Source organism: Eublepharis macularius, chromosome 5, assembly GCF_028583425.1.
Source record: "Eublepharis macularius isolate TG4126 chromosome 5, MPM_Emac_v1.0, whole genome shotgun sequence".
NCBI classification, from domain to species: Eukaryota; Metazoa; Chordata; class Lepidosauria; order Squamata; family Eublepharidae; genus Eublepharis; species Eublepharis macularius.
Genome location: NC_072794.1, coordinates 105,760,557 through 105,788,277, shown reverse-complemented (window position 1 = coordinate 105,788,277; position 27,721 = coordinate 105,760,557). Strand labels below are relative to the sequence as shown.

Genomic DNA, 27,721 nt, shown 5'->3' with positions numbered 1-27,721 from the left:
CTTCTCCCTTCTTGCTCTTTTGTCTCCTCAAAACATTGCTCAAAGGACACACACCACCCCCTCCCCGGAACAACACTGGATGTGACGTGGGGGAGCATCTGTACTGGGGGGATGAGTAAAATCATTCTCCTTTTCCACAGATGGACCTGTCTTTCCACTGGCAGCTAATGAAGTTTGGATTCAACACCATATTTTAATGTGGATGTTGATCAAATGAATGTCAAATATTCTCACAGTGTCTCTTCAACAGAATTCATATCCAAAATGCGTTTTACAAGACAATCATCAAATCTGGTCACTGGCAAGGGATCCGAGCACAACCATCCAGGAAGAACTTGCCTTCACAACCATTGTCCAGGCTGGATATCGTGATTCCTCTATTGTAAACATTATACAGTATCAAGTTTAACACACAATGCAAGGAAGAACGGAACCACCTGAATATTGTATGAATCAGATACAGATAAGGGAAAATTATGATTTAAAAACCCTGGTGTTTTGCATGCTGTCAAACACTAGTACTAGAAGTAAAACATTTTAACTCCTATAAAGACTGAAAGTAGACTTGGTAGGTAGAGTATATAAATACCTTAAATAAATAAATTCTCAACAGGGTGGATATACAGCAGCAATAATTTCCAAATATATCATCATATTTAAACAAGTTTTTTTTTAAAAAAATTAAGACTTTACAATCGGGCTTCAGCGCATACATGAGAATAGAAAGTTCAAGAGAAATATTTTTATAACTTTATTTCAGAGTGAAGTCATCTCATAATTAAATCTGTTACAAAAACAGACTATGCATTTACCTTTAACATAAAATCACATTAAATTGATGAGTCAAAGGGTTAAGGAGGCAGCTATCATTCCAGATTCTACAAGAGTTCTTTTACATTCTGTCAAATGCATGTGTGAATATGCTAAACAGGTGAGATCTCCAAGGCTTAAAAAAAAAATCTATCCACTCAAATGGCAATGTCCAGAAGCAAAAGACTAGCGATACCAAATTTGGACAATGTGACCTCATTCCTTTCAGGAATTCCTGCAGATTTCCAGATGTAAGGTTTCTTCCTGGGTTATCCAAGAATGCAGAAGAAAAGACAAGGCTGATATCTCACACTTCACTGTATGCAACGTTACCAAATAAATGTACTTGCTCAGGACCCAGAAAGCATTTCCAAGCTTTGCTCAAGCAAAAACAAATGCATTTGGAATTACTGAGTAACACATCCACACAAAACACAACAAACTAGCACCATGGTAAGTAGGATGGAGAACATCTTTACACGTCTATACACAGCAGCACTGTAACCTGACTGATTCTAACACAACCCTGTTAAGACACTCCCCACAGTATTGCAACTGTACAAGAAGCTACTGGACTTCAGAATCCATCTCTGATCATCTGTTGCTGGATCTTTAGTGAACAGATGAAAAGCATGCCTATGTGCATTACAAAACTGAGCCACCAAATTCCAGATACTCCCTTATTGATTAGAAATGCTGCATCAATACAGCTCACAAATAAATCTAACTTTCTCCTACAGGAGCAACATTCATGATCTATGATACTAAGCAAGAACCATGGGGACAACTCCACCTGTTGTCTCCCTGAGACAAGCTCTCTTCCCACCTGATGCCTGGCTGCCAGCAGCACAGGAACCCAGCCTTGCCTGCTGCCTCCTCAACATGCACCTCCACCACCCAGGAGAAAGGTTAAGATTCAGCACTAAAAGCTGCCCCTTTCCTCTGACTAGCAAAAATCTTACAATAATCCCAGTGCAGTTAGAAAGCCAGTCCAATCTGCTGGGGAGAAGACGGTTTTGTTTTTTGCCTCAAAAAATCAGAAAATGTCAAACAAGCTTAGTGTCCTTTCTACTACAGTCTGTTTGCCGCCGCCCCCTCCTCCCCCAAGATTAATCATAAAGAAAAGTTGCTGATGTGGATGCTCTACGAAAAAGCAAGCTGGAGCCTCTGAACAGCTGCCCCTAGGAAGAGAAGAGGAAAAGATTTAGGGGAATTGGTTACAGAGATCTATCCCCAAGACCAGTCTCCTAAATGCTGCTAGGAGTCCTTTCAGGGACCATGTGAGCCAAGTCACAAAGGGATGCTGCACCCTGAAGCCGAAGGCTTAGCAATTGCGATCAGGAGTGAAAGTCCAAGGCCCTGTGTGACTATGTTAAGGTAAAAATGTGCCACTTTCAGTGGATTAATGGACCAAAATAGATACATGACTGCATTATATTATCTACCAGAGGAAAAAGATATAAATGGGCATGCTTGCCTCTTAACATCATTAAGCCCTTCATGTCAAACCCAAGTAAATATTAAGAGTAGCAAACGCTCTACACCTCTCTTCAGCTGGTTTTAACCCCATTGCCTTTACCTGGACAACTTTTCAATACTGCTCTTCACATTGGAAATGAAAGCCTTCTAAGCCCAGAATTTATTATTCAACAATCATCTCAAGAATGGCTTTTAAGACTCACAATTCTTCTTGACACATTTAAAAATGTTATTCCTAGAGACATTAAACTAGCAAGAAGTTGGACACTTACAGTGATTAGGAATCAGAGAGACTGTTCATTCCCAACCATGACTTTTAAAGCTTTTGCATAAAATCCATGTTAGGAAAAGTCAGTGACTTCAGTCATGTTATGGTTTGGCATTAGAAGTTACTGAGAAGTAACTTCAAGTAAGAGATTTTTACTGCCAAGTTATTTTACATAATTTTAATTAAAACATTTATTTAGTAAAAAAAATTGAACACAGATCTTTACAAATTCATCGTCCAATTCTATAAACAAAGTATAATAGACACTGAGTCAAAATAATATTCCATTTATAAAACTTATCTGACTTTTTACCTTGCAATATACTGGTTAATTCACTCAACTGGAAAAATAACATAATTCCAAGGAAAGAGGAGTAGTTTGTGAAACTAAAGAAATGTATGAGCTGAGTAAATTACTTTAATCCATACAGTAATTTTACTGTTAATCTGTACTGTCCAGGAAGACCAAATCTGAGCCTTGCTATGCTTGAAGAGCAGACTTGTGAACCACAAAGGCTGGCACTCACACCAACAAAATGTGTTGCAATTTTATATAGTCACTCAGATAAATGCAGCAAAAAAAAGAAAGAAAATCTCCACACAGATCAAGAAAAAGGAGCACAGGATGTAGCAGAAGCAATGAACTGGTAAATTAGTGTTGAAATACAGCAGAGGAGCAAATCAATGGAACACAGGTTCATAAACTTCGTCATTTTGCAATATGACAGCTACACATCACACCTTTTATTCAGTGGAACACTGCAGTCACAAAAAACAACAACCTCTAAAATGGCACACTTGCTTCCTTTGGCATGCAAGTGTTTCTGTCATCATTCAAATATTAGTAAAGTTAGCATCCCATGTGCTGGGTGTTAGAATGGAGGGCAAGAACAGATCTCCACTATGGGATGGGGTAGAACTCTTGGGAATAAGAAGGAAGATTATGGATGAGGGGGAGGAAGACTCACATTGAAAAAAAGGCAAAAATAAGGAAAAATTGCTGGCAACACGTGTAGTTTCAGGATTTTGAAGCTAAGGAACAGTAGCTGGACACTGAAATTAAGAGAAGACAATCCCTTGCAAGTGTAGATGAGACAAAGACAGGTTTGCCTGCATCTGGGAGTCATCTAATCCCACTCTGAACAAGAAAGCCAACATACTTTCCCCTTACTGTATTACAGAAGGGATGGTTAAGAAACCATCTCTGTCTACTCACTTCTCAGAGTAAAGGTTGTTGCTGCTCACCTGAGCACAGAGGTGTCTCCAACAGTGAATCCAAGAGGAAAAAACAGGAGCATATGGAGGGAGACCGGCACATAACCTACACAGCAAAGAGAGCAGTCAAGAAGAAGAATACACAGGGAACAGCTTACTGAGGGAGCAAGGAACAGAAGTGCATATACAATATTGAGCATAAATAGGGTGATTATCTGCATCTAGATACTCATTTACTCAATTACAACTTAAGCACAATGCAGATTAAGTTTCTGCACTAAGGAAGTGTCATTAAAACTGCAACACACACTATCTGACTGTTCCACAAACTGCAGATACTTTACTATTGTTGGACTAGCCACCAGCCTCTTTTACAAAAAATCTAAGGTTGTTAAATTCAGAAAGACACATACAGACTGTGTTGTATTTATAAATACAAGCTGTCCTAGCAAAAATATCTTTGAGATATTACTTGCACACACGCACACACGCACACGCACACGCACACACGCACGCACGCACGCACACACGCACACACACACACAGTCAGCTTCTCATCCCTTCTCATCCTCCTAAACCTTTCAGGGCTGTGCCTTATAATGTATATCCTTGACAAATCCACCAGCTTGAGGCTATATTTTCCTTTTTAATTAAAGGGAACAATTTTAATGTTTTTCTTACATTGTTCTCTTCTCCTCCATTTTATGTGTGAAAGTATTAAGCTCTCTGGCATGGGAAAGCTATTGGTTGACTCTGCCAAACAGGAAGCAACTTACTATATTTTCCTCTGAGAGGCTGGATAGCTGTTGGGGGGTGGGGGAAAAGCAGAATCACATACCCACAGTTGTTCACTGCCATAAGATCTCCCACAAGAAGGAAAGGGTACGTCAGCATGCTCACAGCAATCTGAAACAAAGAATGTCTAAGGCTTTTCTTCTGCAAAGATGAATACAAAACGAGCAGAAAAAATCCATACCACTGAAAGAAAACTGGAAAGGACTAACACGTATTGAATCCTCTAAGGGCAACCTTTTCAACAGAGGCTGGTTAACTGTCACTTACGTAGGAAAGCAACGTAACAGACCCCTGATATACACATCAAAACTAGCACTGAGAGCTACAGTAGCAACGTCTTGTATGCCTCTGACTGAAGAGTTAGCCTACAGTACTGGCCTTTTAACTATTTTTATGCTATTGCTATTGTTTCGGTATTCCATTATTGGTTATTTTCACTGTTTATAGTTATAAATTTTAGCAATATTTATTGGAGAAACTGCAAGGCACCTCAAGGAGACAATTTGGTTGAAAGCATATCTTGTAAATGTTGTAAGTAAATGTTATTTATTTCATTTATTACCCTGCCTTTCTCCACAATGGATACCCTATGTGATTTACAGCATCTTCCTCTCCTCCATATTTCCTCACAAAAACCCTGTGAGGTAGGTTAGGCTGAGAAAGTATGACTGGCCCACATTTACACAACAAGCTTCAATGGCAGAACAGGGATTGAAACTGGGTTTCCCAGATTCTAACTTAACAGCATAACCACTACACCACACTGATTCTCAGTATTCAGTCACTGATTTCTATTAAAAATCTGGAATATTTGGAAAGAAACCCACATACTAAGAGGGTAAGTTTAATGGCTGCTTTTCAGCCCAGATGTTGCATATAGTTGATCATGAGTTTGTTTAGACCTGCCCTGGCAATACAGCTGTTTCTCAAGCTTAAGCAGCTTGACCTGCCAAGTTTCAGGAGTACAGTCAGAGGCAACAATAATCATCAGCACTTAAGCATTCAGTTATAAGAACTACTTTCAAATGCAGATCTTTTAAGTCATCTAACATGAAACGTGTCAAGCTGGCCAGATTTTAAAGGGCAAATGATTATTTCCTTTTATAGAACTCAAACTTTCTGAAGAACAAATGGCAGAGCTAGTGGCAATTGGGGGTACTCTTGAACAAAAGCAGGTGGTGCAGGGAGCCTGCATATGGTGTTAAGTTAGTCTGCACTCTTGCCTGACTCTGCAAGGCTATGCAGCTTGGGAAAAGGTGACAGACTAGCAGCAAAGGTAAAGAAGCGGAGCATACATAACCTGCCATAAACTGATACTCTCTCATACTTGGGAGTTGTGATAAACTTCTCAAAAAAGACTGGTAAGTATGCCACAACTCTCAAGTACAAGAGGGCAAGCACTGCTTTAAGCTACAGTATCAAAAGCCAACAATTTAAACATTCCAAATCAGAAATGCCTCCCAAAATCATCTGCTGCCATCAATGTTTAAACTAGAGAATACATGAGTATGCACAATATTTACCTAGGTGAAATCTACAAAAAAGCCACCAAATATCTGGCAACTTCAGAACAGGAACATTTGTTTACATACCCCCATTACAAACTTGGTGTAACTCCGGATCACAGAGGCTTGGTTGAACTAAAAGAAAGAGACCAGAGCTGTCTGATGCTTAGACCATCGTGTGCATTAAGAAATAACAGGAAGATTCAGTAAACCATAATGCTACCAAAACCAAACAACAACAAAACACACACACCCAAACACAAACTGGCAGAGGATTTCTCAGAGCTATAAAATGACCAATATCTGACTTGTGTGAGCCTCAGTCAAAAGGCAACCACTGAGCTGGCACTTTTGCAATTACAATTCCTCTAAAAGGAAGGACAAGACCACAGATTCATTACATAATTCTATGCGGCCGGCCTGCTATTTTATAGAAAAACCTTTTGGTCACACTCCACCTGGCCTAACATTTGATGCCATGCACAAGAGAGAACAGATTTCATGAGCCATATTAACAAGCAGCTTTGGAAAATAAGTCTAAGTGTTTTGTTGTTTCTTTGGACTCTGTGCTGTAAATTAAACAGAAAATTAACCTGAGCAAGCAATGCTGTCTCTGAAACAAACCACATGCACAGGGCAGAAACAGCTGGATGATCCATCCATAGGGTTTTTCATGGTGAGGAGTCAAACTTTTGAAGCTCCGATACAAAGCAAAAATTGATCATTACAATCACTTTTGTCATTACTATGCTCATGGTAGAAAGAAAACAAGATTATGGTTTATTTAATTCTGATAGCATACACCTTCATCTGACATCAGCTTCATAAATCTTCAACCAGATTCTTAATGAGTGAGTGAAGATTTATTTCCTGCACTTTTTTTTGGCTGCCCATCTTTTTAAAAAAACCATTAATCACACTAAGTTCTTCAGACCCTCATTCATGATAAAAGCACTATCTGACCCAATACAATTCAAAAAGGCTACTACTTACGTTGTCATCCACTGCATAGGTGTTAATGAAATGAGCCAGAAGGTTGCAACACCACAGGAAAACAACATCACCTAGAATGTGAGGAATTAAACCTCTGGGAAAACAAGAATAAAGATTGGGTTAAAAAAGAACTCTTGAATTAACCTCAAAGGGTCCAGAGAGTCAGCAATCATACCTGTAAGGTGATAATCTTCATATTTAGAATATAGAATACATACTGGAGATATAAAATGCCGAATTAAAGAACTGCATTAATATCTGGGCCACCAACATAGAAAAAAGAACAACATAAAGTTTCCCACTTGTGTACAAACTGTTGTTCCTGAGGGGAGAAAAGGAGGAAATGAACCCAGACCAGATGTTAGTGCACTGAGAATGCAGAACTTCAAAGAGATATCACAGCAGGCGATTTTTGAGGAACAAATCATTATAATATTAATGGACCAGTATAATTTGGTACAATATAAATACATGCAATCTTTTCCAAGAGGTAACTTATCATGGCAGGGAGTACAGCATCAGTTTCCATAGCATCTACCCATGTCAAGAAAAATGTTACTATACCATAAATACTAATGACAGCTTTACATGTCAAGATATCGAGTGATTCCACACACGTTGGATAATGCACTTCCAATCATCTTTATAGATCATTTGGAATGGATTTTTTTGTGTGCGGAACAAAAAATCCACCTCAAACGATTGATAAAGTGCATTGAAAGTGCATTATCCAACATATGCGGAATCAGCCATCCTTTGGTATATACTTGTGTGTATTCAACCTAGTATAAATGGAATGATTTTTTTTAAAAAAAGAGGCTACAAATATTAATAACAGTACAAGTTTGAAAAGGGGGGAGGCTTAAGTTACTGGAATATCAGCCTTCATTATTATGCTCCCAACTGAAGTTCATTATTCAACGGACAAAACTGGAGAGAATGTGGTTTGCTTTGGAACAGAAATATGTAACATTTCACTAGGAATTCTACCATGTATACAGACTATCTTTAAAAAGATTAAACACTTTCTTTATATTCAGTCTTTTTAACTATTATGGTGGTATAGGCATGGGATAAGGACAATAAGTGTTTTAGTACAGCAATATTATCATCAGTTGACTGGAATGATACATTTTCTATTGGTGGAGAATCTACCAAATGGAAACATAATACCAAGGAACTTCTGGTGAGGGAATGCAGGGCTGACATCTTTGGCAAGAGCCGAGAGACTTCACAGCTTAATACTAGTGAGGAGGAGTCACATTGAAGAATTTTAGACTAAGAGTTTAAGTTTGGAGATGAAAGAGGGAAAAATAATCTTGCAAAGGTTTTTTATTTCTGAAATTGTGATAAATCTGTGTCTGTGTTAAATTTGGCATCTAAAGAATACAGACTGCAGTGTGAAGACTTTTTGTATACTTTAAAGGAATGCACAACAAAAGAGACTTTGAGATGGAAACTTTGGTTGCCATAGTGATGAGACCTGAACTTAAAGAAAGTAAAGAGAAAATAGTGAGATCTCAAGGCTGTAACTGAGCAGGTCTTTCGCTGGCTGTTGTTTGATCATGGCCATGAGAAAAAATACAGTCAGACGGGGATCTATTGATGAATTAGCAGAGAAAATGATGCCAATCGATTTGACAGAAATGGTTTCAACAAATGGGAGATAAGATGGAAAATTTGGGGAAGGACTTGGGCAGTAAAATGGGAAATTTTGAAAAAAGAATGGCCAATGGTTTGTTGAATTAAAAGATGAAATTTCGTATGAAGCTTAAAAAATTGGAAAACTTTATGAAACAAGTGTCTGCAGAGGTGAACTAGTTTAATGAAAAGGTGGTCGGTCTTAGAGAATAAATTGAACACTTTTTATACAGATGGAAAGGCAGCTAGATAATTTAGCTTTATTGGAAATGAGATAAAAGGAATGCTGCTTGAGGTTTAGAGCAATTCCAGAGGAGGCTGAGGAGGATATCAGAGAGAAGATGGTCATAGCTCTAGCTATCTTTTAGATTGTGAGCAGGAAGAGATGCAATTAGAAAATGACAAAGTATATATAATGAGTTCCAGGTTTGCCAAAATAAGAAATGTCCCAAGAGACACACTGGTTAATTTTGTAAGAAGGAATGTGAAGGGGCAGGTCCTGCAACAACGTTTTAATAGAAACTAAAACATTGACAATATTGATATAATTGTTTTGAAAGAAATTCCTATCAGAATTCTACATAAAAGAAAATATTATAACTTTTTGGTGGAGAAATTAAGACAGAAAAAGATTGTTTTTTTATGGGACACCTCAGGTGGTGTGATTTTACATAAAGAAACCAATTTAGACTGAATTCAGTCCAAAAGGCCAGAGATTTCCTAGAAAGATATAGTGACTTGGAAGAGATGCCATCAGAAAGTCCAGCAGACCTAACAAGAGAGCAACAAGAAGATTTGGGCAAAGGAGTCAGAACTAGACATGGGCACGATCAGCATTGCGAATGGAAAAAACCTACGAACAGCTTGTTTGTCTGTTCACGAACAAGCCATTCGTGAAGCCCCATTCTAAATGAACAAGTGGAGGTAGTTGCGAGCCTCGTTCGTTGCCTTCATCAGCTGTTTGTCAAGCCAGATAGTCTGGCGCCTTTCAGTCAATTCCCCTGGCAACGGAGGCAGGGAGTGAACGCTGTCTGAACTCCTTCTGGCTTTCCTTCTGGCTTTAACCCTTCAAAACACTTCCAGCAGAGAGTCCCATTTTTGCTACTATGAAGAGAAAATGACAGCAAAGGGGGGGACCCATGGATCATGCCTTTCCCGGGGTGCAATCTCTCTGAAAACTTGGGGGAGGGGTCTTCGGAGGACAGTGAGGACTATGTCCCCTGCAAATTTGGTGGGTATTGGACATTGGGAAGGTCAGTTTGTAATCCCTCAACGTAGTTTCCAGCAGAGTGCCCCGTTTTTGCCACTGTGAAGAGAAAATGACAACGAAGGGGGAGACCCATGCATCATGCCTTTCCTGGGGTGCAACTTCTCTGAAACTTGGGGGGGTCTTCGGAGGACAGTGAGGACCATGTCCCCTGCAAATTTGTTAGGTATTGGACGTTGGGAAGGTCAGTTTGTAACCCCTCAACGTAGCTTCCAGCGAGGCGGTGAGTCAAGATCGTAATCAACTGTGTCAAACACTGCTGACAATCCAGTATCAGCAGCGCTGAACCAACTCAGACCAGATGTCTGCAAACGTCGTCCGTGAGGGTGACCAGCAGCATCTCCGCCCCATGTCCTGGCTGGAACCAGGACTGAAAGGGATCTAGGGTCGAGACATCATTCAGAAAACCCTTAATCTGTCCCACCGCCACCTCTTCAATCACCTTTCCCAGAAACGGGAGGTTTGAGACTGGGTGATAATTGACCAGCTCAGTAGGGTCCAGTGATGGTCTCTTCAGGAGAGGTCTCACCACGGCTTCCCTTAGTGGCCCGGGAAAACCCCCAGTGCCCAAGGATGTGTTAACAATGGCTTCCAACGAGGACCGCAGACCATTGGCACTGGCTTTTACCAGCCACGATGGGTATGGGTCCAGGGGGCACGTGGTGGGCCTAACTGATTGCAGGGTCCTGTCAATCTCTTCCCTGGAGAGTGGACTGAACTGATCAAATATTGGCCCTAAAGACGGCCAAGGGGTCTCAAGTTCCTTCAGTGTATCAACTGTGGCTGGCAAGTCACAGTGGCGAGACAAAATTTTTTCAACAAAAAAGCTCCCAAAAGCTCACAGCTGATGTCCAAATTCTGAATTTGGCAGCCTCCCCCTGGAAGGGAGACTAGTGACCGAACCACATTGAACAATTTTGCTGGGTGTGAGCTAGCTGATGTGATGGAGGCTGTATAAAACTCCTTCTTCACAGCCTTCACCGCCATCTCATAGGCTTATACCAATTTCACATCAGAGAATCCTGAATAAAATTGCGAGGCCAGATACTGAGAGCATTTGGTTTTATCAGGCAAGCGCAGTTGCAGTCAATGACTGACTGCATCTCCAAGCTTCCCTCCCTTTCTTTCTCTGTTTTTTTTCCTGCCAGAGGAGGGGGAGTGAGTGAGAGGTCAATCAGTGCAGGAGCTTGAGCAGTCTGGACGATCAGGGGATACTTTGATGGGAGACCGCCTTTTTCAAAAACTGCAAGGAGTTTTAAAAAGACAGGCTTGGCTCAGATCAAGCTTCATTTTGTGTGGATTTCTCTGGAGGCTATGGAGAGACTGGACTGTGAGAGTGCTGCTCTTACTTCCTCTGGCCTGCTCTCTTTGCCTTTGGATTACTGCCTGCTGCCTTGATCTTGTTGCAGCTGCTGCTTGCCTGGAGGAAGACTTGAGAGCTGCTTTCCAGTGTGTTCCTGAGGAGGGTCACCTGAGGATCTGACTGTAACTGAACCTGGTTTGAGAGTCCTAAGACCTGTTTTCTTCCTGTTGCGGGGGGGAGGGTGTATTGTGTGGGGAGGTGATAGGGAAAGAGGGAGGGGCAAGGTTTGGTGTAGTGGTTAAGTGCGTGGGACTCTAATCTGGAGAACCAGGTTTGATTCCCCACTCCTCCGCTTGAAGCCAGCTGAATGACCTTGGGTCAGTCACAGCTTCTTATTGCTCTCTCAACCCCTCACCTCACAGGGTGATTGTCGTGAGGATAACAACACTTCATAAACTGCTGAGTGCGCATCAAATTGTCTTGAAGAGCAGTATATAAATTGAATGTTATTATTATTTCTTAGCCAATGTTTAATAATTGCTTTTGCTGTTGGAGGGTGCTTTTAGTTTTGCTGCTAAGAGTTGTTAGCAGTTCTGGGAGGGAGGGGGAGATTGCTTTTTTGAGGTTGTTGCTTTAAAGACAAGAGTTGCTTGCTTTGCTGCTTGTTAGTGTTTTTAAGAATTGTTCTGGGCGGGGGGTAGTTGCTTAAGCAGTTGCTTGCTTTAATTTACTGACTTTGATACTGATGTTGGTTTGCTTGCTTCAGTTTGGTTCTGGTGGGCTTTGTTGGTTTAGCTTGCACTGGGATTTGCATTTTGGAACTGGCTTTTGGATAATGGCCAGGGGTTGCCCTTTTGCTTAAGGTTTCTTTGCCCTGGAAAGCCTTGGGATGTTTCCCCCCACAATGGAGAGTGGGGGGCAGCTTGTTCTGGGGTCCACAGAATTGAACCCTGGTCCAATCATCCTGAAACTGATGGGGTCTTTAGCGGACAGGAAAAGCTAGGATCTCTGCAAATTTGGTGATGTTTGCTTGAAAAATGTCCCACCCCCTCCTCCTGATCGTTTTCCTCATTGGGAATGATGGCTGGATATATTTGTGATTCTGTAATTTTACTGAACCAGATTAGGAATAACCTGGATACAAGAGATATAAACGGAAGAAAGCATGATTATAAATCATTGTAACTGTTGGTGTCTTACAGCTTATCAATACTGGTGCTTTCAAAGCAGTATGGTTGGAACAGTCCCAAATTAAAATGTTTTGGAATTTTTTTTTAAATGATTAATAATAAAGTATATTTTATTAGCTAATCCACTAAATATCTTAAGGTTTCTAATACTTAAACTAGTTGGGAAACTGGTTATGGCTAAAGATCTTGGTAACAAACAAGCAGCATCACCATGATCCTCCAACGACGACAGCATAAAGAAGACTTGGAAGATTTCTGATATGCTGAAATTTAACAGAATATGTCTCTCAGTTATACAAGGAAAAATAGAGACTATTCAATCATTTATTAAATGTTACAAGTTCAAGAGTCCATTGGGACATTATATTCTTTTCCCTGACAGAGTACATCTGTTAATAAACATAGATCTTCTTTGCTCTTCTTAGCGAATTTTTAACAAGCCTACAAAACATCTAGAAGACCATTTTAATGTACTTCCAATTAATTGCTACTGTCTGCTACTAAATATGCATTCAATGTCAGCAAGGAACATAATCACTGCCTAAAGGGCTAACAGAATATCCTGCTTCCATTCGCACTGTGCCAGTCACAGACATCACTCTGTGTTTCAGTTGCCCAGATGGATTGCTACTGCCTGTGTATCTTTTATACATCTGTTCCAAGTACCTCATTCTTTCAAAAGCCAAATGACTACCTTTTATTACAGGATTCTTTTTATACAGGAGCGCTTTAAACAAAAAAACATAGATGTTTCACCAGACCATCCTGATGAGTAACTTCTTTAGCAGTCATATTTTAAGATTTTCTGCTGTTACAAAGAAGGACTAAAACAGTACATGTACATGTAAAATTGAACCACCACTGGTAATTCAATATTATCACCAAACTGGAGATTTGTCATAAATAGCAGCCAGAAAGCTTGGGATTTTGCTCTGTCTCTTATCTAATATAGATCTCTCCATCCTACAGGTCTGTGAACCAAAAAGGATAGAACTTAAGTCATTATAAAGACCACTAAACATTAACTGCCCATATAAATTTTAGCCACCTTAATGCTGATGTAAAAGCAATCACAGATAATGTAATATTTGCTAATCTCCTTATTGCTGTTTTGATTGAGCCAATCAAAGTGATTTCTGTTACTTAAATAAGAAACCTTGCACTCCTTTCCTTCATAGGCTCTTTGAGTTTATGAAGGGAGATGATCCACGGATGAGAAATAGTAAAAAAACCACTGTGCTCATATTTGTCATAATGTACACTAGGCAAAAGTCCTTTCTGTATTCCATCATGAACATTACTGACTTGAACTATAAGGAATGGAGACGGCAACTTTCTCTTCCGCCAGTACACTCTTATTTTGGAATTGAGGCCACCTTGAATATGTAATGCTTGATCACAAAAATCAACAGAACAGGTTCAAGTTAAATACATTTGCCATGAATTTAGATAGACTCACGTACATGAAGAATCCCCAAAACCCTTCTTCTTTCAAAATTGTCCTAATGGAGCTCAGTATACCCCTGTTGAGAAACAGAAAGGCTCAGGGAAAGGCTCTCACACCTCTCTTGAGTATGCAGATTACTGCAGCTGCTACCAGCATCCTTCCACTTGGGAAAGAACAATCGTACACATTTCCTAGACATAATCCATCTGGATAGTTTCCAGTAGGTTGCTGTGCTGGTCTACAGTAAAATAGCAGGATTTGAGTCCAGTGGTACCTTAGAGACCAACAAGATTTTCAGGGAGTAAGCTTTTTTCACTTTTACAAAATTACTTCCTCAGACATCTGATATCTGAAGAAGGAAGCTTTGACTCTTAAAAGCTTGTAATATGAAAATCTTGTTGGTCTCTAAGGTGCCACTGGACACAAATCCTGATAATCCACATGCAAATTCATCATGAGCAAGAGCCACTAGTGCTATAATCTTACTGTATGGACCAAGGGAAGCAAGGAGCAACAAAAGTGTTTCCATTCTTGAAAGCTCTGGTTGCTTTAAAGTAAATCCTAAGCTTTCAGAAGGGTCAAACATGACAGCAGAAAACTACTTACTGGTGGCATTTTTAGATGTAAATTTTAGCATAATTCTGTTAAGCTACATCTCAAAGATATGCCTATTTTTCCTTCTCAAGAGAAGTGTGCTAAAGGTAAAGATTTAACCATAGCTCCAATCATTTAGCACAAACACAGAAGTCATTTATTCAAAAGTTTCATGCAAAGGAATCTTAGAAACGCATGCTTTTTTGTGTCTAGTATGAGTTGTTAAATTTTTCAGCTGATCCCATAATGTATGAGTACCCCATACAACATGTGTCGCAAAATTTTGTGCAACAGCCTAGAAAATCCATCCTGACAATCCTTGCTAGTGTTTATTTTAAACATCGAACTCAAGAATACCAAGAGATTCTCACCTATATTTCACTTCTCGTCCTACAAACTGGACCATACAACGCATAGAGATTACTGTGAAAGAGACAGAAACGAACAAAGAAGCAATTGCGCACAGTTCTATGAACACGGCTCCAACACAAAGGCAACATTTCATCAGATATAGTTCTCCGCTCATTAAGAATCAAGGTACAGAAGCCAGCAGTCCTCTATAACAGTAAACCTGAAAAGGGGTATGTGATTTTCACCAATTTCTCTCCCCGCTCCACTGTTCTTATATTGTATACATTTGGTTCAACACAGGTATGAGAGATGAACAGCAACCCTTTTCTGCTACTTACAAATATTTCTCTTTGTGCTCTCTGTAGCAAGAAACCTCCTGCTGATGAAAGCAACTCTTCTACTAAAACAAGGCCTTCTGCACTCAAGAAAAACGACCAGCATCAGCAGAAAAGTTTCACAGGGTCCAACCTTTAGACTTTCAAGGACTTCATTTATGTTATTACATGGTTTCCTGACTGGAATCCATAACAGTAATAATGGATTTCATATAATTGCTGCAGAATGGTAACGCGTAAGCGGCAGCAGCTTAGATCAGGAAAATAGTTTTTCTATGAACATCATTCTGTTTTTAAGTGGCAGTCTAGGAGTAGCCTGAACAAGCATTTCAAACACACAATCAAGTGTCTGGACAGTTTTTGCTACCCAGTCAGTGGCTAGGATCCCATGGTAAATTTCCACTAGCTGGAAAGGGAAGACGATTTGGCTGTCATGGTGCTTCTGAGGGTCCCTCGTCTCCCAGGTGCAGCATTTCAGGGAACACTTTGTGCAGGGATGGGAGTGGGGAGTCTGGGAAGTCCCATTTGGCTGATGTAGTGGCTCTTCAGAGTCTCAGGTAGAGCTCTTTCATATTACCTACTACCTGATCCTTTAACTGGAACTGCCAGGGATGGAACCTGAGACCTTCTACATTCCAAGCAGATGTTCTACCACTGAGCCATGGCCCTGCCAATGGATTCAAATTCCAAGCACATTGTTGAGTAACACAAGACTAAATAAAAACTGATGGTTCTTGACCAAGCTACAGGATTAATGTTCAAGCAGAGAAAGGGGCTGAACAAGCTTACCATGCAGCGGATGAGAAATAACTCGGGACACACACTGTATCATCATCTCATGGGAGGTCTAATAAAATATAAACAGAACACATCACAAATCACCTTCTGGCTACAACTGACTCCACAATCAGTTACATGGGGAAACTGATTTTAAAAGAACGCATCTTAAATTATTTTCAAACAAGAAAATTTTTTGTGTGGCTACACAGAATGTAGGAATTCCCATGGTCTCTTCATTATCTTAAATCATTCCCTTTCTCTCATAGTTTCATTCCAATGTAACTGTATCCCAGTTTATTCAGATAAATGAGACTGTGAAGCTGAACTGTAATTAGAAGCCAAGGAAACATGGACAACTTTGCCTCTGCTGTACATCGAGACTACAGAAGTATAATGAATTCAGTCTCAAGGCAAATATTCATTTTCTTGGAAAGCTTTCCAAGCCTTCTAGCTTTATATATAATTATTTAAATAATTTTACTTCATTTTCTGAATGCCAAGTAAGTAAAGCTCTTAAACAAATGTGACTGACCCCATTTGTTAGTAGGGGAACTCAAGATATATGTTCTGTGCTAAACAGTCTCAAGACTACATTTAAATAATCACAGGAAAATATATCAGTAGGACGCATGCTTACTTACTATTCAAGAAACCTACTGGAGCAAGCATTCATATTCACGATTTCATGCCACTCACACAGGTTGTCATCAGAAGGAGGGACAGATCAACCTCCACATTGAACACGTTTGTTTATTCACTAAAATGTAAAGCTGTTAGATGGAGTTGCTCTTATCAAGTACAAAAAAAGTGGGTTCCACCTCTTTCACCACTTTCTTGAGGGATGTCTTCATATCATCCTTGTTTGAAACATGCTCCATATCCTCCAAAGGAAAGGCCTGGGGGATAGAAGAGAAAGCAGAAAGACCATAAACATGTTTCCCTTCACTTATCTTTCTATGATTAGTAATGCCTGGCGATGAGCTACTGACAGCACTATCAAGAACTCTGTTTTCTACAAACAAAATTGTGAATATACCCAATGCATAAGAAAAGAGCTGCATACTGCTGCACTCTTTATGAACAAGCATAATGGAAAAAAACGAGCTGAAAATACACACAGAAATTGCTGCTTTGTCTTGTTAAAGCAGCTTCCAGAATGCTGAACCAAATCTGGGAAACTAAATTGTAATGAGACCCTCCCACCATAAAAATTGTATATTTCACTTCGTTTTGTACCTTCTAGCAGCAGGCAGGCACTGGGCTTGCCTCGCAGGGCAGCATCTTGTTTTTCCTGAACACCTTGCACCAATCAGATCCCAAGGGGAGAGAGACCTTACATTATTAATTGACAGGAAGGGGGAATCAGACCAACATGTATGAGTGATCCCTCTCCCCCACTGCAACCTGGGAAATGGAGGAATTCAGCCAATCATTCTGCCTGCCTGCCCTTGGCTGATGGAGAAGATTGACAGTGAAAATGCCTCATTTTGCAGCAGACTACTGAGTATGAAAAGGATTTGGAATTACCCCTCATTGTGGGAACATAATTATAGACAAAGCCACACATATTTTAGTTTTTGTCATCTGAGAGGTAGGTAAAAGTTAAAGCTGAAAATAGGAAACAACTTTTGCAGTAAACAAATGGAAGTGTATTATTGGGATGGAAGAAAACAGCAAGAGTCCAGTAGCGCCTATAAGATTAAGGTGCTATTGGACTTTTGCTCTCTTCTACTGCTACAGACTAACACAGCTAAAAATCTTGATCTATTGGGACAAAAACAGTTTCATGTTCCATATCTGCATACTGAATTTAACACTTAAAATAATGAACTCTTCAACAATGTATTATGTATATTAACTAAACAAATGTATCTTTAAAAATGTGTTATGTAAGGGTATAGGAATTATTATCTAATGCTGGATACATTAGACATAAAAACCTGTGTACAGCACATTTTGAGTGATTAACACCTCATCTGGGTACAGAGTATGGGTCACTAAATGTGTGTGTGGTGGGGGGAGGTATTTGTGAATTTGCTGCATTGTGCAGGGGGTTGGACTAGATGATCCTAGTGGTCCCTTCCAACCCTATGATTCTGATTCCATCTTAAAAAGCATGTCACTCATTCCAAAAGAGAAAATATTTCATAGGAAGTTTTTTCCATAGCTCCCCCCAAATGTCCTATTTTTTTGTCGGAAAAACTGCAAAAAATCCTAGAACACCCTCCACTTTGTTTTCCCGATCTCTGAGCACAACGCCTAACCAGATTATAGAACTTTGGCATATTGTACAAGCAATGGTCAAGAGCCCTGCTTAGTCAATATACTCTGTATCTGTGGGTAAGAGGACAGGTTATCACATCTGCCTTTCCTCCAAACAGCTCAGGGTTGCACACATGGGGTGAGATCACCCCAGTTTATCTTCCAAACAAGCCACAGTGGTAAGTCAGTTGTGAGACAGTGACACGCTCAAAGCCACCCAGTGCTGGAGCAGGGATTTGAACTCAGGCAAACACAGTTATGTCCCCCTCCACCCTTTTCACCATGCTTTTGCTGAACAACAACTTCCACTTTCCAAAAACAGAGAAGGAAGCTGCTGTTCCCTTCTGAAGCTCTCAGCTGGGAAACCCGCAGAGGATCTTCTGTTGATCCCCAAGTACTTGAAGCAGCAAATCACAGCATGAAAAAGTTTGCATCCCAAGCTCTGGAGGAGCTTGCATGAGTCTCCCCATCCCCCACACTTCTAAATAACACACAGAAGGGAGAGAGGAGGCAGCCTGCTACATGTCCTAAATGTACATTAAATCAGCCAGTACTGAGCTGCCTTGCTTTTAGAGCTTTCTTGTACACAGCAAGAGGATATGGTGTGGAAGGCAGCCAACTTATCTTGGCAGAAGACAGAGCAGCACTTCTCCCATCCTTAATGAGGTGCTATCATTGAAGATTAGGATAGTGAAATCAACTGCCCCACTAGCAAAAGTGGAACAGGCCAAGAAGTTTCAAACTAAGACTTTCACAGGAAATAAAGGATCACTTCAAGGAGATCAGCACCTAATTATTTTAGTGAGTTTGAAGATCTTCAGACATTCTCAAAACCATTTGATGGTAGGGTTGCCAGGTCTCCCCAGCAACTTCTTCTCTTCATGCATGTGCCCTTCTACAAGTGATGTCATAGGGAGTGCTCTTGGGCTTTATTTCACCCCATTTGAGGCTTAAATCAGCTCTGAGCAAAGCGCGGGAACACTCCCACGGGCAGCACAATGACTGGGAACGTGTGCAGAGAGTGTTTTCCCAGGTTACCTGCCAGTAGCAGGAGATCACTGGGCAGCCTACCAACTCCTGCTGATTGTTGGCGATCAGCAGAAAGGAGGGCAAACCACTGGCAGTCTGTTGGAAACCTGAGAACCCTATTTGATGGTGACTTATTTAATTTAAAATATGGTCCAGGAGGGCCATCAGCATTTGCCTGGGATCAAAAAACCCTGAAGATTCAGAATATTCACAAAATAAGCAGTCAAAAGCATGCATAGAGAGGCTCAATTTACAAAATGATTTGTCGTCTTTGGTTGAAGGAGAGAAGCTATTATCACAACCCAAGCAGCTGCTGCTGTTCTTAATATCTGCTCTTTCCAAGACTACTTAAAAACATTTTTATAGCTGGAGCAGTTCATAGCTGGAGCAGTCCATATATCAATTCTGGAAGGCAAATTTGTTCCTTACCTTCTTCACTCGCCCTCGAGTTACAGTTGATAAAGTGCTAGAGATGATTCGAGGAGTAAGGCCACGGAACAGGCCCCTTTTCCCATCCACCTTCACAATGTGTCTGGCTAGGGAATAAAAGATGATGGTTACTCCAGAAGTTTTCTGGATTGCTAACTTTCAACTGACCAAAAATCCTCCTGAAATACGTATCGGAGAGTCCACGGCTTTTTATAAATTGGAGTTAACCCCTGGCACTTTCAACTAGTCTATTGACTGTGGTCAGCCTACCTGAAAGAGTTACACTGGATATTATTGGGTTAGGTCAGAGTGTGAAGAGTCCTTTAACTCGTGCTTAGTTGTGCTGCCTCCTTCCACCCCAAAGGGTTCAGGTTATAATCTGCAAAATGTTTTGAAAGGAATTGTATAGAGCCTAAGTTATTATAATCATAAACTGGTCAGATAAAGGAAAAGCTTAGAGCACCCATACTGTAATTATGTTAATATACTATAACACCTCTGAAGTTAGCTGCTCCAATACTACTAAGACTGCCTCATCTTCCATAACTTTTAATTTTAGGTTGGATTCTACCATTTATTTGCAGTTGCATATTCCTCAAACACAAGCAGCCTTTTTGATTGTTTTTTCCAAATTTCTTCAACCCATACCCTATCGTATTGTTTACTGAATGTCCCAACCATTGATCATATTGACTAACACTGTGTAACCCGCCTTCAGTCTCAATGAGAAAGGCAGATGATTAATAATGTAAATAAATAAATCTTTAAAAATATCAGCACATGATTCTTTACACCAGAGGAACAATGGAATGAAATGGAAGGATCCAGCCCTTGGAGTATGAAAAAAAATGCTACCATGCTAAGAAACCAATGATATAAAATAATCCTTATTAAGCAGCCATATTATTTAGTCCTTCAGTTGATCAAGAGATGTTTACTATATAAGGTATAGCAACCAGAAAGCAAAATAAAATAATAACAAAGCTACCAGATTTGTAATATTTGGATAACAATAAGATACAGTTACACCAGTCCAACAGCAGAACAGTTAGAAAGATGACCATCCTTCATACAGCACGATTTCAAAAACTAATTCTTTAATGAAGCAGCAATGTACATAAGTATATTGCTACTCTACTGATTATCTTTCCCTCCCTTTTAAGAGGTACTTCACCTTGTGCAATACAGACTACTAATGGACTTCTAAGAGATGCCAATATTTCTCCATTAATGGCATGATAGAAGGTTATGCGTTAAAATCTCAGCCATCACATAGGCTTTGTATGTGTCGCTTTCACAGAAAGCAACCCTTAACATGATACTGAGGAAATGGGTCTGTCCTTCAAGCTAAGATCTGTTTTGTAACTAAAAGATAAGAAAGCTACACATCTAGAATGATGTCTTAAAAATAAAAAGCTGTGCTGTGTAGTGGCATATCACATTTTAATGGCTTAATTAGTTATCAGTTACACAAAAAATTATACTGTCTCTCACACTAATTGTTCCACAGACCATATTAAACTTCCCTTGTTTCTGTTATGAAACCATTTGTGGTACAAAAGGGGTAAAAGAAAATAGCAATATACCCACAAGACCTATACATCAAGACAACCAACTCACCTCTTGACAAAGTTGCAGAAAACTTTTTAATGAACAAAAACATTTGTTAAAGCCACAGGGATATATCTGAGTCATATGAACATTTGATCTACCAACTGGGTTTGAGCTTCACATTGCCCTTACTGGGAAATGGACAAATCCTACTTGTGTTATTAGGACATGCTCACCATAAGTAAAAAAGCCAGGTAGGTATAGTACTTTTCTCCCCAACAAGTTTCTCCCAACAGTTGGAGGTAGAGGCTCATACCCGACCTTTAAAAGAAATATCAATCAGGCAACCTCTCCTTGCACATTTTCTCTGCAAACAGTGATCTTTATTCATATGACTATACCCTACATAGAACCTGAACATTTCCCATTTGCTCTCAGTTATGAAGCAGAAAGATTGCTCAGTTTCCCTCACAAATATAAAAACTCTTCATTCACCAGTCCAAAGTCCCACTAAACTTTCTTCTGTATTCTGCTTTACAAAGGAACACACACAATCAATATGTAGGTTTAGCGCAAGCTATTCTGGGGGACAAAGCACAGTTGTGCCCCACTAATAATAATACTAACTGCACTTCTATACCATTCTTCTAGACAGATTAGTGCCCCACTCGGAGCAGTCAACAGTCAGTATTATTATTAGTCTTAGAATATAGCTGGGGCTGAGAGAAGTGACTTACTCAAGGCCACCTGCTGAGCTCATGGCAGTAGCGGATTCAAACCAGCAGAGTGCTGATTCGCAGCCCAACCACTTAACTACTATGCTAAAGCAGCTAGCATTCCATAAATGCAGTCCTCCTGAGGGAAAATTGCTTGTGAGAATATCCACCAGTAAATAAGTATTCCCACCTGCCATTCTAAGTGGCTGGCTGGGAAGCAGAGTACTATGTGGCAACCAGCACACCTGTGCACAAGCAGACCTAAATGTAAAAAATTTCTACAGTTTGCCACATTTTAGTAGCCACTTTACAGGAGCAATGTAATTTAAAACGCCTGCGAAGCTTTGTTAACAGTACAACAAAACCTGGAAACAAGCCAGGAATGACAGGAAAATGGCATCATTCCTAGAGATGTTCTGCGACATTCAAGTTAGACCCTCCACTTTACTGTGCGAGGCAGATTAGGGCGGAGCGTGTGACTGAACCAAGGTTACCCACTAAGCTTCATGCCCAAGCGAGATTTGAACCCAAGCCTCCCAGCCCACCCTTCAAAGCACTACTCCACACTGATGATTAGTTCGCCTTGGCCAGAGGCTGAGACCTCGCGATTCCAGGTTCTGCCTCTCGATTCCTGAGAAACAGGGAGAGGCAGTTGCCTACAGAAAGGCTTAATCCCCGTGCACGCAGAACTGGCAACCTGGGGCTCTCACTCAACCGCACCTGCACCAGGAGCTTCACATAGAGCAGCGGGTGGCTAAGAGACGTGAACCCAGCGCTCAATGCCACGAACAGCGCGTCCGCCCCCTCCGCCGGGCCCGGTCCTGCTCCCGGCCCAGCCGCGGGGGGAGGCGCCGCAGGGCTACCAGAGGCGACCGCCATCCCCACTCCCCAGGCACAAGAAGAAAGCCTACTTCCGGTTACAAACACGGCCACATGACCAGATCCTCCGTGTCATGGAATGTGTGCGTCACACGTCACGCATGGCAACGGGCCGCTTTAGAGAGCTGTACGTCATTTCAGGCCTTAGCGACACTTCCGGACTAACAGCCAATGCAAAATACAGAGGGGTTCTGCCATAGAGATGCTAAAGGGTAGTGCGTCGATGCTGATAATAGCGGGAAAGGAACTCGTTTTTCCTCTTCTCTTCCCCGCCAGTGCTAACGTGCCATTGGGCGATACCATTATGTATGGAAGGATAGGGTCAGGAGAGTATGCGGAAATTAGGACCAGAAAACTGCTGGTTTTCCTTCAACTATGTTTCCTGGCAGTTCTTAAGATGACACTAAACCCTGTAGAGTGTTATTGTTGGATGTTCCTCTAGAGTTGCAGGGCAGTTCTGAGAGCCGACCCCCTCAGAATTTTATTGAAAATTGCCTCTTGAAGTGTATTCTGTGCATTGAGCTATTGGCGCCCTCTAGCGTTCCTCTCTGCCTAGTACAAGGCATGGTATGAACTCTGCTGGTTCTAGAGTTAGAGTGGTTGCAATTCCTGGTGATGCAGCATCTTGTTCCGTACACTGCATGCTTCAAATATGGACGAAGATAGAAGCTGTAGTACACCCTGGGGCGGGCATGTAGGAATGGGCACACGATAGGTGTGAACTACGGGGGGGGGGGCTGAGGGGCTCGCCCTCCCCCCAGATTTGGCCCTGGGCAACCAGTGAACTACCTGGGGGCTGAGGGGCTCAAGCACTTTTGGATTTGGCTGGGGGGGGGGCAAGCAGTGACAAACTCACATGAGTTATAATGGCAGATGAAGCACAGGACTGTCCCCCTTCCTGTTGTATCATATTACAATTTCCATGATTCTTTGGGGCTTTGTTCCTGGTTTTTGTTCTTACGTGTTTCTGTGTTTATTAAGAATTTATAAATTTTAAAAGGAGTTGCAGTTTATATAAACAATTTACAAATAAATGTTACAGAAGAATTAAGAGATTCTGATGGAAGATAAGTGATTTTGAAAATCAGGCTCCTGGAAGGCGAGATTTATACACTAGCAGCAATATATGCACCAAACAATGCAAGAGAAAAATTTTTATGAAAATGTTTTCCAATCCATTTTCAAGAAGATAATGATCTTTGGAGACTGGGATAATGGATCTAAAAAAAAAGATAGGTAAAAAACCCAAAGAATGCAAACTTCCCCAAAACATGTTTAATTATATGGAAACGTTACAATTGGAAGATGCTTGGAGGATCAAAAATCTGAATACTGGAGACAGCAAACACATTCAAAGATTGATATGCGCTGGATATAAAAAAACCACTGAGTTATTTATATTGTTTAGAAAAAATACTGAAGGAGAACATAATCAACTCTAGGACTAACATTAGACAACATGGAGCACTGGAGCTACATAGGAATACATATTGAAAGCAGCAGATAATATGTAAGGTAACAAAGTGATGAAGTCTACGGTCTCTAACTCATTAGCGAAGCATCTGAGACCCCTTCCCTACAATACAGCCCTCCCATTCGAGCAAACAGCCTTTTTGAATAGTTTTTTTTCCTGAATTTTGGATGTAATTATAATTGTGCTATTGTTTTTATTTTCCTTTCTCTTCTGCTTATATTTATAAAAATAAATTTTATATAAAAAAGAATGTATACAGTGCCTTAAAATACCTATGGCTGTGCCCCACACTAAGCAGCTTAGTCATTAACCCTGGCTGGCTGCACCCACTTTCAATATAACAACAGTCAGATTGCAAGGCCTCTGTTGGACATAATTGCAACATAATTGCTTGGCTCCAATTTACATCTGAAAAACAAAACAGTGGCCTACAGACTGGAAGCACTCAGTCTACATTACAGTTCCTCAAAAAGGGGATGCCAAAGAATGCAGCAGCTATTGAACTATCGCTTTAATTTCCCATGCAAGCAAAGTGATGCTCAAAATTATAAAGCGAAGACTCTTACCATATATGGAATGAGAAATGCCAGATTTCAAGCTGGATTCAGAAAAGTAAGAGGCACCAAAGATAACACTGCAAATTTACGATGGCTAATGGAACATACCAGGGAATTTCAGAAGAAAATCAGCCTGTGTTTTATAGATTATAGCAAAGCTTTTGTCTGTGTAGATCATGAAAAGCTATGGTGACTGTTAAAAGAAATGGTGCCACAACATCTGATTGTTTTGATGCACAACCTGTACTGAGGACAGAACATGGGGAAACAGAATGGTTTCCAGTTGGCAAAGGTGTCAGATAAGGATGCATATTTCTCCCTACCTGTTCAACCTCTATGCAGAGCATATCATAAGGAAAGCTGGATTAGATTTAGAAGAAGGTAGAGTGAAAATTGGTGGAAGGAACATTAACAGTTTGAGATATGCAGATGATACCATGTTACTGGCAGAAAATAGTGAAGACTTGAATGACTACTGATGAAGGTTAAAGGAGACAGCACCAAAGCAGAATTACAACTAAACATTAAGAAGACAAAAGTAATGACTTTTACACAATTTTAAAGTTGAGAAACTGAAATGTCCAAGATTTTCTATTCCTTGGCTTAATCATCAACCAAAAGGGAGACTGCAATGAAGAAATCAGAAGAAGACTGAGACTTGGAAGGGCAGCTGTGAGGGAGCTAGTGAAGATCCCTACAGATAAAGATGTCTCTCTGGGAACCAAGATCAGGATAATCCAAATTGTGGTATTTATTTATTCCCCATTATACTATGTATGGATGTGAAAGTTGGAGAGTGAAGAAAGCTGACAGGAAGAAAATTGATTCATTTGAAATGTGGTGCTGGAGGAGAGTTTTGTGGATACCACGAACAGCCAGAAAGACAAATAAATGGGTACTAGATCAAATCAAGCCTGAATTCTCCCTAGAAGCTAAAATGACAAAACTGAGACTATTGCACTTTGGTCATATCATGAGAAGACAAGATTCTCTGGGAAAGTCAATAATGCTAGGAAAAGTAGAAGGCAGTAGGAAAAGAGGAAGACCTAAAACGAGATGGCTTGACTCAATAAAAGAATCCATGCCCTCCAGTTTGCAAGTTCTGAGCAAATATGTTAATGATAGGATGTTTCATAGTGTTGCCATAGGTCAGAGGCAACTTGATGGCACATAACAACAACAACAACAAGACTCCACTTCTAATGCTGTCCCTTTCCTCAGGTTTCAGAGGGGGAGAAACCAGAGAGTTAGAAAGATGGACAGGTCAGGGCTTCTGTTTACTGTTTACTCCGTTAATGCCCGGAACTATTCTTTGATGTGTAGATTGCTAATCTCAGGACTTCCTCCTCAGGAATAGATTGGTAGATAGGAATCTATTCACTTTCCTATCAAAGTATGAAATTCCTATAATAACTCTTACTTCTTTTCTAAAACTAAGGCAAGTATAAGTTTGTTATTTTCTCTCTTTCACACTCACACCAGCCAGCATGCTCCAACCACCCATCCTCCAACCACCCATCATCATGTTTTCTCTTCAATCAATGCTACTCTGTTAAGGACCAGTTTCTGTTCCTTTTAATACAGAAAAGGCGAGTCTCTATTTTATTTTAATTTTCAGTTACTTTATCATTACATTGTATTTTGGAAATGAAACACTGGGAAAGGGTAGATCCTATGTTTTCTTGTTGAAATAGCTTTGTTTGTTTGCTTGCTGTTTTTTGGGGTGGGCTGGTTGTGGGAGAACAGTTAGTTTTTTCATGGTGGTGGTCGTGGTGGGGGCGCTGCTTCAGCCACTCCTAAGCTCCTCTTTCAATTTCCATTCCATTTTTAAACGGAGAGGTGGTGTCTATTGCAGAAAAGGACATTTCCTAAAATGGCAGCCTGAGTGTTGTCTCTCTGAAACAATGAGAAAGCCCATTTGCATGAACAAGATTGGGGGCAGTGCAGATCAGAGGCCTTCTTAAAATTTCCTTTTGCCTTGTGTGTAGCCTGGAGAGAACATTCTCAAGGAATGTGCACTTAATTATGTGATGTTGTTAATAATGTGTTCTGAATGTCTGTGTTTTTAAGTTGGAGTTTCTAAGCAGTATGCTACAAAAGCAAGGTATATACAATCCTAGGTAGTATAACTGTGAGTTTTCTTTGGGGTTGTGACTAGCACTGTTCTGAATTGTCTCAAAAAGTTCTTGTACTCACTTATAGGATAAGAGTTTGAAATGAGAAGAAAGAGATTGTTATTACTCTGAACTCTGCACAGTGCTCAGAAATCGAGTGCATAGCAACTGTTTTGTATTCTGCTCTGGTTCAGACTTCAACCACACATTTACCAAATGAAGGCATCTGTGATGCCACAATTTAGTAAATTTCAGTACTAAGTCACCCTTATGAATAACAAGCAAACCAACTACTATAGGAGGCAAAAAAGATTCCTTTAAGGTATTTAGTAATTTTTATCGAAATTTTTTTGATTATATAAAGTGCAGACAGTGCTAAAGTGTATCAAACACATACAAAAGTTATACTAAAGTTATAATCCAATATCAGTAGCATCCACATACTAATACACGATCAAATTTCACAGATTCATGACCATAACAGGTAATTCATAACCATAATAGGTAAATACTCCAGCTGGGACAGTAATCATATCACTTCTTTTTCAGAGTGCGGACCATTCTCCAAATGGGAGTAGAGCTGTAAGTTGTCTTCCCAACAGCCTACGGGTCTTATGCCAGCCAATTATCAATTCCCGTTTCACTGGACAAGCTTCCTAATGGGCATAATATCACAAATGGTCTCACCATACTCAATCCCATTAAACCAGTTGAAGAAATTCAACGGAGCATTGCCG

General features: G+C 40.4%; 1 protein-coding gene across 1 annotated transcript; it reads right to left on the bottom strand.

The window, feature by feature from the left end:
- Positions 1–738: 738 nt before the first annotated feature.
- MTCH1 (mitochondrial carrier 1) lies at positions 739–22,860 on the bottom strand. The gene is made up of 12 exons (XM_054980536.1): positions 22,681–22,860; positions 21,481–21,565; positions 19,694–19,800; positions 16,792–16,869; positions 15,983–16,040; positions 14,879–14,930; positions 13,930–13,989; positions 7,066–7,159; positions 6,160–6,207; positions 4,611–4,678; positions 3,803–3,878; positions 739–1,991 (listed from the first exon to the last, which is right to left on the bottom strand). Exons 1-12 carry the CDS (start codon positions 22,837–22,839, stop codon positions 1,920–1,922), a joined length of 957 nt encoding a protein of 318 aa, XP_054836511.1. The 5' UTR covers positions 22,840–22,860; the 3' UTR covers positions 739–1,919.
- Between the last annotated feature and the right edge of the window lie 4,861 nt (positions 22,861–27,721).